General features: G+C 39.5%; 1 protein-coding gene and 1 pseudogene across 1 annotated transcript; both read left to right on the forward strand.

Annotated features, from left to right (window-relative positions):
- The first annotated feature begins 546 nt into the window (after positions 1-546).
- Positions 547-12940, forward strand: LOC111166595 (uncharacterized). The gene is made up of 2 exons (XM_089905350.1): positions 547-969; positions 1356-12940. The coding sequence occupies exons 1-2, from the start codon at positions 836-838 to the stop codon at positions 2410-2412; spliced, it is 1191 nt and encodes a 396-aa protein (XP_089761476.1). The 5' UTR covers positions 547-835; the 3' UTR covers positions 2413-12940.
- On the forward strand, positions 2728-13879 carry LOC149744071 (interleukin-1 receptor-associated kinase 1 pseudogene; annotated as a pseudogene).
- Positions 13880-14033: the final 154 nt, after the last annotated feature.

Here is a 14033-nt window from a genome sequence, read left to right on the forward strand (position 1 = left end):
TGTGTGCCTATTTATTAAAACCTCATGCAATCTTGATCCTCTGCCTCATGGAGTACTGTAACTTGTGGATCATAAGAAGAAGACGAAAGAATTTTTTCAGCAGAAATCGTTGTTCTTAAAATGATGTTTCTTTCATTTGTAAAGTATTTCTCATTCTCTGGGCTCTGCCATTATTGTGATATAAGCGATACTGTGACCGCAGAAGTTATGTGTAAATAATTTCCATTTGTTCATGATGCTGTTAAATTATTGAGGAAGTGTGGAGAATAAGTTTATCATGATCAAGTCATAGAATAACTCTTTGTAAACAACAGAATTGTATGTAACCTTCCTATAAATCGAGTGTGGGTGTCTAGTTCTGTCAGTCTCATGCATCTCAGTGTGCCCCTATTTTGGGTGTTTTAGGACTCATTGGCCTTTGAGGATGTGGCTGTGAACTTCACCCTGGAGGAGTGGGTTTTACTGGATTCCTCACAGAGGAAACTCTACAGAGATGTGATGCGGGAAAACTTCCAGAACCTGGTCTCAGTAGGTAAGAATGAAAAATTCCCTCCCTTTGTCAATTAGAGAACAAGTGTTTCTTACCTGTCAATATTGTTCAAAGATGTGGAATGTGGAAAGGGAAAACTTTGGTAAAGAAACTAGGGGAGGTGGGGATCAAAGGGAAATCCCCAGCGGTGCAGTGGTTAGGACTCGGCACTTTCACCACTGCTGTGGCCTCAGTTCAGTCTCTAGTCAGGAAACTAAGATCCTGTAGGCCATACTGCACAGCACCCGCTCCCCCAAAATAAAGAGAAGAAGAAAGAAAGGAAACTAGACATGGTCAGAGCTCATCATGGGCCTAAAGTCCAATAACTTTTCTGTCATTTCTAGTACTTTGGGATCATTTTTCTGGTTCTGCATTTCAGAAACAAAACAGGAAGATCATGACATTGAACATCAGTACAAAAACCAGGGGAGAAAATTAAGGTGAGTCACACCCGCAATTCAAAGCATTGTCTTGTGAGAATCATGGTATATTCTGAAAATTTTAAAGAAGTCAACAAAAACAAATAGCCCAGTCTTCAAATTTAGTTATTCTATTCTCAGAAAATGTCTCCGAAAAAGTATTTTCTTAAATGTGATATAAATGTTCTGTGTTTCCAATATAGTTCATGTGCAGTCAATAAACCCTATATTTGAATATCACTTTTTAATAGAAGAGGTGAAGTCCTGTTGCAGAGCATTCAGTTTATTCAACTTCTAACAATTCACACAAGATAGAAAACCTCACTGTTCCTATAAATCATAATAAATACAATAAATAAATGATTTCTTAATAAAGAAATCATTAATAATCTTCTCATTGTTTACAGAAGTTCTATGGTAGAGAGACTCTCTGAAAGTAAAGGCAGTAGTTTCTGTGGAGAAAACTTCACCCTTATTCCAACTCTCAATCTGAAGAAGAAAACTCCTGGTTTAAAACCATGGGAATGCAGTGCATGTGCAAAGGTCTTCATGCATCATTCATCCTTTAATAGACACATGAAATGTCACATTGAAAACAAACGAAGAGAGTATCAAAAGTACCATGAGAAGGTATATAAATGTAAAGAATGTGGGAAAGCATTCATTTCTCCTAGTTCTCTTAGGATACATGAAAGGAGTCACACTGGAGAGAAGCCCTATGAATGTGAACAATGTGGAAAAGTCTTTCGATATCAAAAATCCTTCCGACTACACAAAAGAACTCACACAGGAGAGAAACCCTATGAATGTAAGGAATGTGGGAAAGCCTTCATGTGGGAAACAACTTTTCGAAAACACATGGTAACTCACACTGGGGATTTACCTTATAAATGTCAGAAATGTGAGAAGGCATTCATTTATCCCAGTTGTCTTCGAATGCATGAAAGCAGTCACAACGGAGAGAAACCCTATCAATGTAAACAATGTGGAAAAGCCTTTAAAAGTCCTGAAACTATTCAAATCCATGAAAGAATTCACAGGGGAGAGAAACTCTATGAATGTAAGCAGTGTGGTAAAGCCTTCAATCATTTCAGTTCCTTACAGCTACACAAAAGACATCACACAGGAGAGACACCATATGTGTGTAAAACATGTTCTAAAGTATTGAATACTGCCCGGTCTCTTCGAAATCATGAAAGAATCCACACTGGAGAAAAACCCTATGAATGTAAGGAATGTGGGAAAGCCTTCACATGGAAAATAACCCTTCAGAAACACATGATAACACACACTGGGGATGGACCTTATAAATGTAAAGAATGTGAGAGAGTATTCATTAATCCCAGTTCTCTTAAAACACATGAAAGGAGTCACACTGGAGAGAAACCATATCAATGTGAACAATGTGGTAAAATTTATAGATATCTAGCGGTTTTGAAAATACATCGAAGGACCCATACTTGAGAAAAACCCTATGAATGTAAAAATGAAGGGAAAACCTTCACTTCTGCATATGTTCAAGTGCATGAAAGAATTCACACTGGACAGAAACCCTACCAATGACAGGAATGTGGGAAATCCTTCATTTGCCTCTCAGTCGTTCAAAGACCTGAGACTGCACACTGGACAGAAATCATATAAAATATGACAAATGTGGGAATAGCTTTTCTGATCTTTGTAGTTTATGAAACCATAAAAGGATTTACTAGATAAAACCTTATTTGTAAACAGCCTGGGAAACACTTCAATTGGTCGATATCATTACATGTAAAAACTCCCATGGAAAAGAAGTATAAATGTAAGTAACATGAGATAACTTGATGGAAAGTAATCTATGCCTAATGTTCCAAAAAACCTTCAATATGAAAGTTTTTAAAATTTTCATTTATTATTATTTTTTTTTTGCCAGGCTGTGCAGCATGTGGGGCATCTTAGTTCCCCAATCAGGGATCAAACCTGTGCCCCGTGCAATGGAAGTGCGGAGTCTTAACCACTGGACTGCCAGTGAAGTCCAGAAAGAGTTGTTTTAAAAGTTTATAGGACTTCCCTGGTGGTGCAGTGGTTAAGAATCTGCCTGCCAATACAGGGTACATGGGTTCGAGCCCTAGTCCTGGAAGATCCCACATGCCACAGAGTAACTAAGCCCATGTGCCACAACTACTGAGCCTGGGCTCTAGAGCCCATGAGCCACAACTACTGAGCCCACGTGCCACAACTACTGACGCCTATGAACCTAGAGCCCATTCTCCACAGCAAGGGAAGCTGCCACAATGAGAAGCCCGTGCACTGCAATGAAAAGCAGCCCCCGCTTGCCACAACTAGAGAAAGCCCATGTACAGCAGCAAAGACCCAATGCAGCCAAACAAACAAAGAAACAAAAATTTATAAATATGTTGTGTTTACTCAGGATCTTTCTTCAAATGTATCCTTCAATGTTGGATTTCTACTAATTTCACAAACGAATATTAATGTGAATTCATTCTGTAATTCGTCTTTCAACAATAGTACATAACGTTTAAAGGTAGTGATTTTTCCTTTACTTGGATAGTTACTTTGTTCTATTTACTTCTGAAGCCTGTTGGATTCATGGATGAATTTAAGTGTATTTCTAGTATGCAGTGAGACTTAAATTTTTATAATGTTCTATTCATCCTCTGTTAATGGGCCATTGAAAAATGGCAGTTAGGTATTTGTTGGGATTTCCTAGTAGTTTTGTGTGGCAGTTCCTAGGTTTATAATATATTGTATATATTGTATCCTTTTTACTGAGAAAGATCCTTTCTGGTGGTGGTGTGTATAGGAGCATTTTCCCATTTTCCATTCTATTAAATACTTGGAATAAATTTTATGTATGACTAATATGTCAAAGAGTATACTGTCATGTAAATTATGATTTTTCCTATTTGCTTTTTGTGTTTCCTTCTGACTGGTATTTGTTGAATAGACTGTGAGACTTGTGATAATACAGAAAATCTGGAGTTGGAGATATCTTGCCTGTGAGTCATATTAGGACCTAGACTTTCCAGAATCTATCCCTTTTGTGGTTCCATGTTAGCATTCACCAACAGCTCACCTGTGTGCGATTTTAAAGCAGATGCGGAGAAGACATTCTTCAGATAGTGGATTCCCCACACTGGGAGAGAGGCAGATACATAGGAGCTTCAAGGACACCATCTCCCAGCTTATTTTCCAGATTCTGTGTCCTTGTAGTCAAGAGTGTCCTCAACACCATCAAAAAATGTTTGATTTCCATTTTTATAGACATGTAGGTTCCCCTGACATCTTCACAGCTTACACATCAAAGATCCATCAGAGTTTGAATTTTTTCTGTAAGGCCTCTTGTGTCCACTTTGAAAGTTATTTCAGTATTTTATGGTTGGTAATAGTCTCTGATTACACTCCTCTCTGGATTATATCTTTATAGTGTCTAATATGTGTAGGAAACACTTTATGTTGTTAATAATACTAGTAATACTAGTATGTGTTCCTGACTCACCACAACATTCACAATGGTGCCACCAAAACGAATGACATGGGAGTTTGTTTCTCTACTGCATTGCACAGGGGCATTGGTGACCCATTGTTTCCATGTGAGAATAAGCACCTCCTTCTGTCAAGATGGCTATGGGTGTTTCCTGTTACTTGTAGCGAATATAATCCCCCAACATGTTTTTTATTGTCTTTTATTTTACATGATTGAAACTGTTTGAATTTTTTGTGAAACAGTAGTTTTTGTAGTCTTTTCAAATATTTTACCAACTCTTTTTGAAGCTTTCATTAGTTAACAAATGTTACTTTTCATTTCCTCAAAGAATATATTAAAGTACCCTTTTTATGTATGAATATTCAGAAAAACCTTGCAGCTTTCTTCATTTAATCATTATGCAATGTGAGTAAGTTTTTAAAAAATATTAGGTTGGCCAAAAGGTTTGTTCGTTTTTTTCTGTAAGATGGTCTAGCAGAGCTTCCCTGGTGGCACAGTGGGTAAGAATCTGCCTGCCAATGCAGGGGACAAGGGTTCAATCCCTGGTCTGGGAAGATCCCACATGCCGTGGAGCAACTAAGCCCATGTGCCACAACTGCTGAGCTTGTGCTCTAGAGTCTGCAAGCCACAACTACTGAGCCCACATGCCTAGAGCTTGTGCTCTGCAACAAAAGAAGCCACTGCAATGAGAAGACCACGCACCACAATGAAGAGTAACCCCTGCTGGCTGCAACTAGAGAAAGCCTGCGTGCAGCAACAAATACCTAATGCAGCCAAAAATAAATATTAAAAAAAAATTTTTTTTAATTAAAAAAAATGGTCTAGTAGCACTAAGTTGTCTTTAACTTCATTTGAAACAATTTTGTTAGATTGTATTGTGGCAGTTCTCATATCAGTAAGCATTAAAAAAATCAAAATTGGTGAATTTTTGTGTAGCCATTTTAATATTGGTGATGTAAGAAAAAAAGTAACATTTTCGGCATATTATGCTTTATTATTTCAAGAAAGGCAAAAACGCAACTGAAAAGCAAAAGCAAATTGTGCAGTTTATGGAGAAGGTGCTGTAACTGACCAAACGTGTCAAAATTCATTTACCAAGTTTCATGCTAGAGATTTCTTGCTGGACGATGCTCCACATTGGGGTAGACCAGTTGAAGTTGATAGTGATCAAATGGAGACATTAATTGAGAGCAATCGACATTATACCACTTGGGAGATAGCCTACATACTCAAAATATCCAAATCAAGTGCTGAAAATCATTTGCACCAGCTTGGTTATGTCAATCGCTTTGATGTTTGAGTTCCACATAAGTTAAGCGAAAAAAACCTTCTTGATCGTACTTCTGCGTGCGATTCTCTACTGAAATGTAATGAAAACGTTCCGTTTTTAAAACAAATTGTGACGGGTGATGAAAAGTGGATACTGTACAATAATGTGGAACAGAAAAAATCGTGGGGCAAGTGAAACAAGCCACCACAAACCACACCAAAGGCTGGTCTTCATCCAAAAAAGGTGATGTTGTGTATATGGTGGGATTGGAAGGGAGTTCTCGATTATGAGCTCCTTCTGGAAAACCAAACGATCAATTCCAACAAGTACTGCTCACAGTTAGACCAACTGAAAGCAGCACGCAACATAAAGCATCCAGAATTAGTCAACAGAAAATGCATAATCTTCCATCAGGATGACGCAAGACCACATATTTCTTTGATGACCAGGCAAAAACTGTTACAGCTTGGCTGGGAAGTTCTGATTCATCTGCCGTATTCACCAGACATTGCATCTTCGGATTTCCATTTATTTTGGTCTTTACAAAATTCTCTTACTGGAAAAAATTTCAATTCCCTGGAAGACTGTAAAAGGCACCTTGAACAGTTCTTTACTCAAAAAGATAAAAAGTTTTGGAAAGATGGAATTATGAAGTTGCCAGAAAAATGGCAGAAGGTAATGGAACAAAATGGTGAATATACTGTTCAATAAAGTTTTTGGTGAAAATGAAAAATGTGTCTTTCATTTTTACTTAAAAACCGAAGGAACTTTTTGGCCAACCCAATATTTATTTATTTACTTTGCTATGCTGGGTCTTAGTTGCGGCATGCAGGATCTTCGATCTTCATTGCGGCATGCTGGATCTTTGGTTGCAGTATGCGAACTCGTAGTTGCCACATCTCATAGTTCCCTGACCAGACAGAGAGAATGGACTTGAGGACACGGGGAGGGGGAAGGGTAAGCTGAGACGAAGTGAGAGAGTGACATTAACATATATACACTACCAAATATAAAATAAATAGCTAGTGGGAAGCAGCCGCATAGTACAGGGAGGTCAGCTTGGTGCTCTGTGACCACTTAGAGGCGTGGTATACAAAGGGTGGGAGGAAGACGCAAGAGGGAGGGGATATGGAGATATATGTATACGTATAGCTGATTCACATTGTTATATAGCAGCAACTAACACACAATGTAAAGCAATTATACCTCAATAAATATGTTAATTAAAAAAAAACCTGAGAAACACTTTGACCCATATCATTACATGTGAAAACTCCCATGGAAAAGAAGTATAAATAGTAGTAATATGAGATAAGTAGATAGAAAGTACTCCGTGCCTAATGTTCCAGAAAACCTTCAATATGAAAGAGTTGTTTTAAAAGTTTATAAATATTTTGTTTTTACTAAGGGTATTTCTTCATGTGCATCCTTGAACGATGGATTTATACTAATTTCAGAAATGAATATTAATGTGAGTTAATTCCATAAGTTGTCTTTCAACAATAATACATAAGGTTCAAAGGTACTTATTTTTCCTTTAATCAGACAATGATTTTTTTCTCTTTACATTTGAAGCCTGTTGGATCCATGGGTGAATTTACGTGTATTTCTAATATGCAATTAGGCTTAAATTTTTATAATGTTCTATTCATTCTCTGTTAATGGGACATTGAAAAATGGCAGTTTGGTATTTGTTGGAATTTTCCTAGTAGTATTGTGTGGCAGTTCCTGGATATTCATAATCCATTATATATGTTTCACCCTTTTTAGAAATATTTATTTATTTATTTTTGGCTGCGTTGGGTCTTTGTTGCTGCACGTGGGCTTTCTCTAGTTGTGGCGAGTGGGGGCTACTCTTCATTGAGGTGCGCAGGCTTCTCGTTGCAGTGGCTTCTCTTTGTTGCAGAGCACGGGCTCTAGGCACGTGGGCTTCAGTAGTTGTGGCTCGCGGGCTCTAGAGCGCAGGCTCAGTAGTTGTGGTGCACGGGCTTAGTTGCTCTGCGGCATGTGGGATCTTTCCAGACCAGGGCTCGAACCTGTGCTCCCTGCTTTGGCAGGCGGATTCTTAACCACTGCACCAGCTGCACCACCAGGGAAATCCTTATTTCACCCTTTTTACTGAGAAAGATCCTTTTTTGTGGTGGTGCGTATAGGAGCCTTTTTCTATTTTCCATTCTATTGAACACTTGGAATAAATTTTATGTATGGCTAGGATGTCAAAGAGCATACTGTTATGTAAATTATGATTTTTCCTATTTGCTTTTTGTGTTTCCTTCTCACTCGTATTAGTTGAATAGACTATGAGACTTGTGATAATACAAAAAATCTGGAGTTGGAGATATCTTGCCTGTGAGTAATATTAAGACCTAGACTTTCCAGAATCCATCCTCTTTTTGGTTCCATATCATCATTCACCAATAATTCACCTGTGTGTGATTTTAAAGCAGGTGCAAAGAAGACATTCTTTAGATATTGGAGTCCCCAGACTGGGAGAGAGGCAGACACATAGGAGCCTCAAGGACACCATCTTCCAGCTTATTTTCCAGATTCTGTGTCTTTATAGTCAAGAGTATTGTCAACACCACCAACAAGTGTTTGATTACCATTTTTATAGATGTGTAGTTTCCCCTGATGTCTTCACACCTTCCACATAAAAGATCCATCAGAGTTTGAATTTTTTCTGTAAGTCTTCTTATATCCACCATGAAAGTATTTCAGTGTTTTATGGTTGGGAATATTCTCTGATTCCACTCTTCTCTGAATTATATCTTTATAATGTCTAATTTGTGTTGAAAACAGTTTATGCTGTTAACAGTGCTAGTGAGTATGTGTTCCTGACTCACCACGGCATTCACAATGGTGCCGCCAGAAACAATGACATGGGAGTTTGTTTCTCTGCTTCATTGTGCAGTGGCTTCCTTGACCCATTGTTTCCATGTGAGAATAAGCACCTTCCTTCTGTCAGGATGGCTATGCATATTTTGTATTACTTTTAGCTCAATATAATCCCTCAATGTGTTTATTTTATTGTATGTGATTAAAACTATTCTATTCAGAATGATTATAGACAAACAACAAGGTCCCAGTGTATAGCACAGGGAACTGTATTCAGTATCCTTTAATAAACTATAATGGAAAAAATACTAAAAGGAATATCTATGTGTATAACTGAATCACTTTGCTGTACAGCAGAAGTTAACACAAAATTGTAAAGCAACTATACTTCAATTTAAAAAAATGATTACAAACCCTATACGGCTGTGGTGTATAATAGTAACAGTGTGCTTGAGAGGACTTCTTATAGCATTTTCACTTGTGTTAGAGGATTTGATTGCTATTCAAGATAGCAAGACATTTTTCTTTATTGAATGCTTTCAGGCAGTTTATTTTATCGTTGGTGTTCATAATCATTTTCCTGAAGGCAAAAACAGTGTTGTGGAGCTAAACTTAATTAGTAAGAAGCTTCGTTCAATTATATTAGTAAGAAGAGGGGACTATGGGTCATTTTTAGGGTTTTGCATTTTATCTTTTATCATTGTTAGAGATAGGGTTATAAAATACATAAATTCATTTCTTAGTATACTAGGTAATATTTTTTAAATCATTCTAATGACTTAACTGAGCTCTATAAATTTAGGTAAATTGTGAGGCAATACAAAGCTGGCAAGGGAGAAAAATAGGACTACTTTGCCAGTGATCCCTTTCTGAAAGACTATACTCTTTTTTTTTTTATGTTTATCTTATTGAAGTATAGTTGATTTACAATGTTGTGTTAATTTCTGCTGTGCAGCAGGGTGGTTCAGTTATACATATACACATTCTTTTTCATATTGTTTTCCATTATTGTTTATCACAGATATTGAATATAGTTCCCTTTGCTATACAGTAGGACCTTGTTGTTTATCTAATCTATGTATAATAGTTGGCCTCCGCTAATCCCAATCTCCCAATCCATCCCTCCCCCCACCCCCTCTCCCCCTTGGCAACCACAAGTCTGTTCTCTATGTCTGTAAGTCTATTTCTGTTTCCTAAATACATTCAGTTGTGTCATTTTTTTTACACGTTCTCCATTCCTTTAATGTGCATAGAGTAACCAGTGTATGTAAATAGGCATAGCGCCTTGTCCCCTATTCCTGTTTTTTTTTTAATTTTTAAAAAATTTTATTGAAGAATAGTTGATTTACAATGTTTTGTTAATTTCTGCCATATAGCAAAGTGACGCAGTTATATATATGTATATATTCTTTTCCATATTGTTTTCCATTATGGTTTATCACAGGATATTGAATAGTTCCCTGTGCTATACAGTAGGACTTTTTTTTATCCATCCTATATATATAATATTTTGTAGATATGTTGATTTGTGTGATATTTTAGATTTCACATATAAGTGATATCATATAGTATTTGTCTCTCTCTTTCTGACTTACTCCACTTAGTATGATAATCTCTAAGTCCATCCATGTTGCTGCAAATGGCATTATTTCCTTCTTTTTTCTGGCTGAGTAGTATTCCCTTGTTTATATGTACCATATTTTCTTTGTCCATTCATCTGTCGATGGACATTTAGGTTGTTTCCATGTCTTGGCTATTGTAAATAGCACTGCTCTGAATATAGGGATGCATGTATCTATTGAATTATAGTTTTGTCTGGATATACGCCCAGGAGTAGAATTGCTGGATCATATGGCAACTTTATTTTTAGTTTTTTGAGGAACCTCCATACTGTGTTCCAAAGTGGATGCACCAATTTACATTCCTACCAACAATGTAGGAAGGTTCCGTTTTCTCCACACCTTCTCCAGCATTTGTTATTTGTAGACTTTTTAATGATGGACAATCTGACTGCTGTGAGGTGGTACCTTATTGCAGTTTTGATTTGCATTTCCCTGATAATTAGCAATTTTTTTTTCTGTTTCTTCCTGATTAAATCTTGGGTGTTTGTACATTTCTAAGAATTTGTTCATTTCTTCCAGGTTGTCCATTTTATGGGCATGTAATTGTTCATACTAGTATCTTATGTTATTTTGTATTTCTGTGGTATTGGTTGTAACTATTTTCCATTCTGATTTTATTGATTTAGGCCCTCTTTTTTTCTTGATGAGTCTGGCTAAAGGTTTATCGAAGAACCAGCTCTTAGTTTCATTGATCTTTTCTGTTTTTTTAGTCCCTATTTCACTTATTTCTGCTCTGATTTTTTTTTTGGCTGCATTGGGTCTTCGTTGCTGTGAGCGGGCCTTCTATAGTTGTGGCAAGCAGGGGCTACTCTTTTTTTTTTTTTTTGTGGTACGCAGACCTCTCACTGTTGTGACCTCTCCTGTTGCAGAGCACAGGCTCCAGACACGCAGGCTCAGCGGCCATGGCTCACGGGCCTAGCCACTCCACGGCATGTGGGATCTTCCCAGACCAGGGCACGAACCCATGTTCCCTGCATCGGCAGGCGGACTCTCAACCACCGCGCCGCCAGGGAAGCCCGAAGGGGTTACTCTTCATTGCTGTGCACAGACTTCTCATTGTGGTGGCTTCTCTTGTCATGGAGCATGGGCTCTAGGCACGCAGGCTTCAGTAGTTGTGGCACGCAGGCTCAGTAGTTGTTGCTCGTGGGCTCTAGAGTGGAGGCTCAGTAGTTGTGGTGCACAGGCTTAGTTGCTCTGCCACATGTGGGATCTTCCCGGACCAGGGCTCGAACCCGTGTCCCCTGCATTGGCAGGCAGATTCTTAACCACTGCACCACCAGGGAAGCCCCTGTAGTTCTTAATAGAACAAAAACTGATCTTCCCTGAACCAGAAGTATTCTGCCACTGTACTGCATTTGGACTTCAACTACAATTCTTCCCTTAGGTTTCCAACGTGCCCATTTAGATTGATTTTTTTTTTTTTTTTTTGGCTGCGCCACATGGCTTGTGGGAACTTAGTTCCCTGACCAGTGTTTGAATCTGGGCCCTCAACTGTGAAAGCGCAGAGTCCTAATCACTGGACTTCCAGGGAATTCCCTCGATTGCATATTTTTTATTTAGCCAATCCTCCATAAGAACATGAGCCACTTTCTTAAAGAGGAAAAAAAAGGAAAAGGAAAATTAATATATGTGTATAAACACATACACTTACATGCATCATGATGGTTCTGTTTATGTGAAGGATCATGACTAACATTGTATTTTAATTTTTATCTATTAGAAATCAAATTGTGCCTTATAATTGAGGAGTCATTTTTTTCTGTGTAATCTCCTAAACAGTAAATTTTGTGAAGTGTTCAGTATCGTTTTGAAAATCATAAAAAATAAAATTTCTCAATTTTGATCACATATAAAATGACAAGTGATTTTAGAGCTATCACTTTCATTCTCTATTGACTGGAATGGGCTTCATACTAAATGTATTAGGATGTCCTTACAGTATGAGGAGGTCTTCAGACTCACTCCTCAATAAAACTGGTGAAAATTATTTTAATAACAAGTATTTCAAGCTGCCGGAAATAGTCTTAAAGGCAAACAGCAGATGAAGAACATTTGTTCAAGTAAATCTAGGAAGAGTCAATAACCATGTAGTATCTTTGTAAGGTGGCATATTGTAACTAGATTTATCACAGTGATCATTTTGAAATGTATAGAAATATTGAATCACAGTGTTGTGTAAGAGGAACTAACATAGTGTTGTAGGTCAATTATATTTCAAAAGCAAACAAACTCATAGGAATAGAGAGCAGATTTGTGGTTACCAGAGGTGGGGGAGGGGAATTCAATAAATGCAGTCAAAAGGTCAAAACTTCCAGTTCAAAGATAAATAAGTACTAGGGATGTAATGTACAACATGGTAAATATAATTTGCACTGCTGTATGTGGTATATGGAAGTAGCTGAGAGAGTAAATTCTAAGAGTTCTCACCACAAGGAAAAACTTTATTTTCTATTTCTTATTTTTGTATCTATAGATGATGGATGCTCACTAAATTTAGTGTGATAAGTTTGCATTGCATTGATGTATGTGGGTCAAATTATTATGTGGTACACCTTAAATGTATACAGTGATGTATGCAATTATATCTCAATAAAACTTGAAGAAGAGAAAAACTCATAAAGATTTGTATGAAATATGAGTCTGTATTATTTGAACCAAGAGCACTCCCTGTCAATGAAAAATTAATCAGTCAATCTAAGAAAGAATTGGAAAATTTTATTTGAGCCAAATTTTGAGGATTGTAACCTGAGAAGAGCATCTCAGAAAGCTCTGAGAACTGTTTCGGTCATTAGAAGTCACGGCACAGGCCGGAGGGCTGTGAGGATGCACGGTGCCCAGACCAAGTATCTGAAAGACCTGGTTGAAGAGGAAGCCGAGGAGGCTGGGGTGGCCCTGAAAAGCACCCAGACCACCCTCCAAGCAGGTCTGGCTGCAGGTGCCTGGGCGGCCGCGATCTCCACCCAGATCTATAAGAAACACCTGGACCCCAGGCCCGGGCCATGCCCACCAGAGCTGGGCCTGGCCCTGGGACATCTGGCTTGCTGCTGCCTGCACCACCGGACCAAGAGGAGCCCGCCCCACCCCCGCAACCCCACCACGAGCCAGGCGTACCAGAGGCTGGAGAAGCTGCAGGCAGCAGTGGCAGGGCCGTCTCTGGAGCCAGAGGCCACCAGCAGCCAACCCCTTCCCCGCAGGAGAACTCCTACGTGTCCACCACCAGCAGTGCCCTGAGCGGTGCCAGCCCATGGCAGCCCCTGGCAGCGCCCTCGGGAGCCCTGGCCCAGGCTACAGAGCGGCTGCAGAAAGGTGGCAGCCAGCCCATGGAGAGAGACAAGAGCATGTCCGGCCTATCTGCTGCCCTGCATTGCTGACCCCAAGCTGCCCCCTGGGCCCAGCCCAGGGGCCGCCGTGTGTGCACAAGCACCCCTCAGGCAGGCTGGCTGTACTCAAGGGGGTGCCACCCGAGAGTCGAGCTGGGGGAGCGGCCCGGGGCTCCAGCCCACAGCTATGGAAGGACCACTCCTGGGCGGCTCGATGTCGTCACAGCCCCCGCAGATCGTCATCACGCCGGCACAACAGAAGATGCTGCAGAAGCTGGCCTTGCACGAGGATGGGGTCCTAGAGAGCCTGCAGCTGCTGTCGTCCAGCTCCCTCCCAGACTTGGGCCTGGAACACCAGAACAGGCAGGGCCCCAAAGAGAGTGATGAGTTTCAGAGCTGAACTGTCCATCTGGTCAGATCCCTAAACCCGGAGGTCAAAATTCTCATGGTTGGAAGTTCTCACAGCTCGCGAACCCTCTGCAGTCTGTGGGCAGGGAGGTGGGGGCTCCGTCCTCACGGAGGAGGGCAGGTGGTGGCCCTGCTGCTCTTGGGGT

This window comes from Delphinapterus leucas, unplaced genomic scaffold (assembly GCF_059928025.1).
Source record: "Delphinapterus leucas isolate spDelLeu-1000000601 "Yukka" unplaced genomic scaffold, BTC_Dleu_Yukka2 spDelLeu_asBTCV2_sq25, whole genome shotgun sequence".
In the NCBI taxonomy this organism is placed as follows: Eukaryota; Metazoa; Chordata; class Mammalia; order Artiodactyla; family Monodontidae; genus Delphinapterus; species Delphinapterus leucas.

What these genes read in the sequence shown, in the direction of transcription:
- LOC111166595 (XM_089905350.1), top strand. Translation starts at nt 836, where the DNA reads ATGGGCCTAAAGTCCAATAACTTTTCTGTCATTTCTAGTACTTTGGGA. An exon ending in AACCAGGGGAGAAAATTAAG is followed by an intron (nt 970 to 1,355) that starts GTGAGTCACACC and finishes CATTGTTTACAG; the next exon opens with AAGTTCTATGGTAGAGAGAC.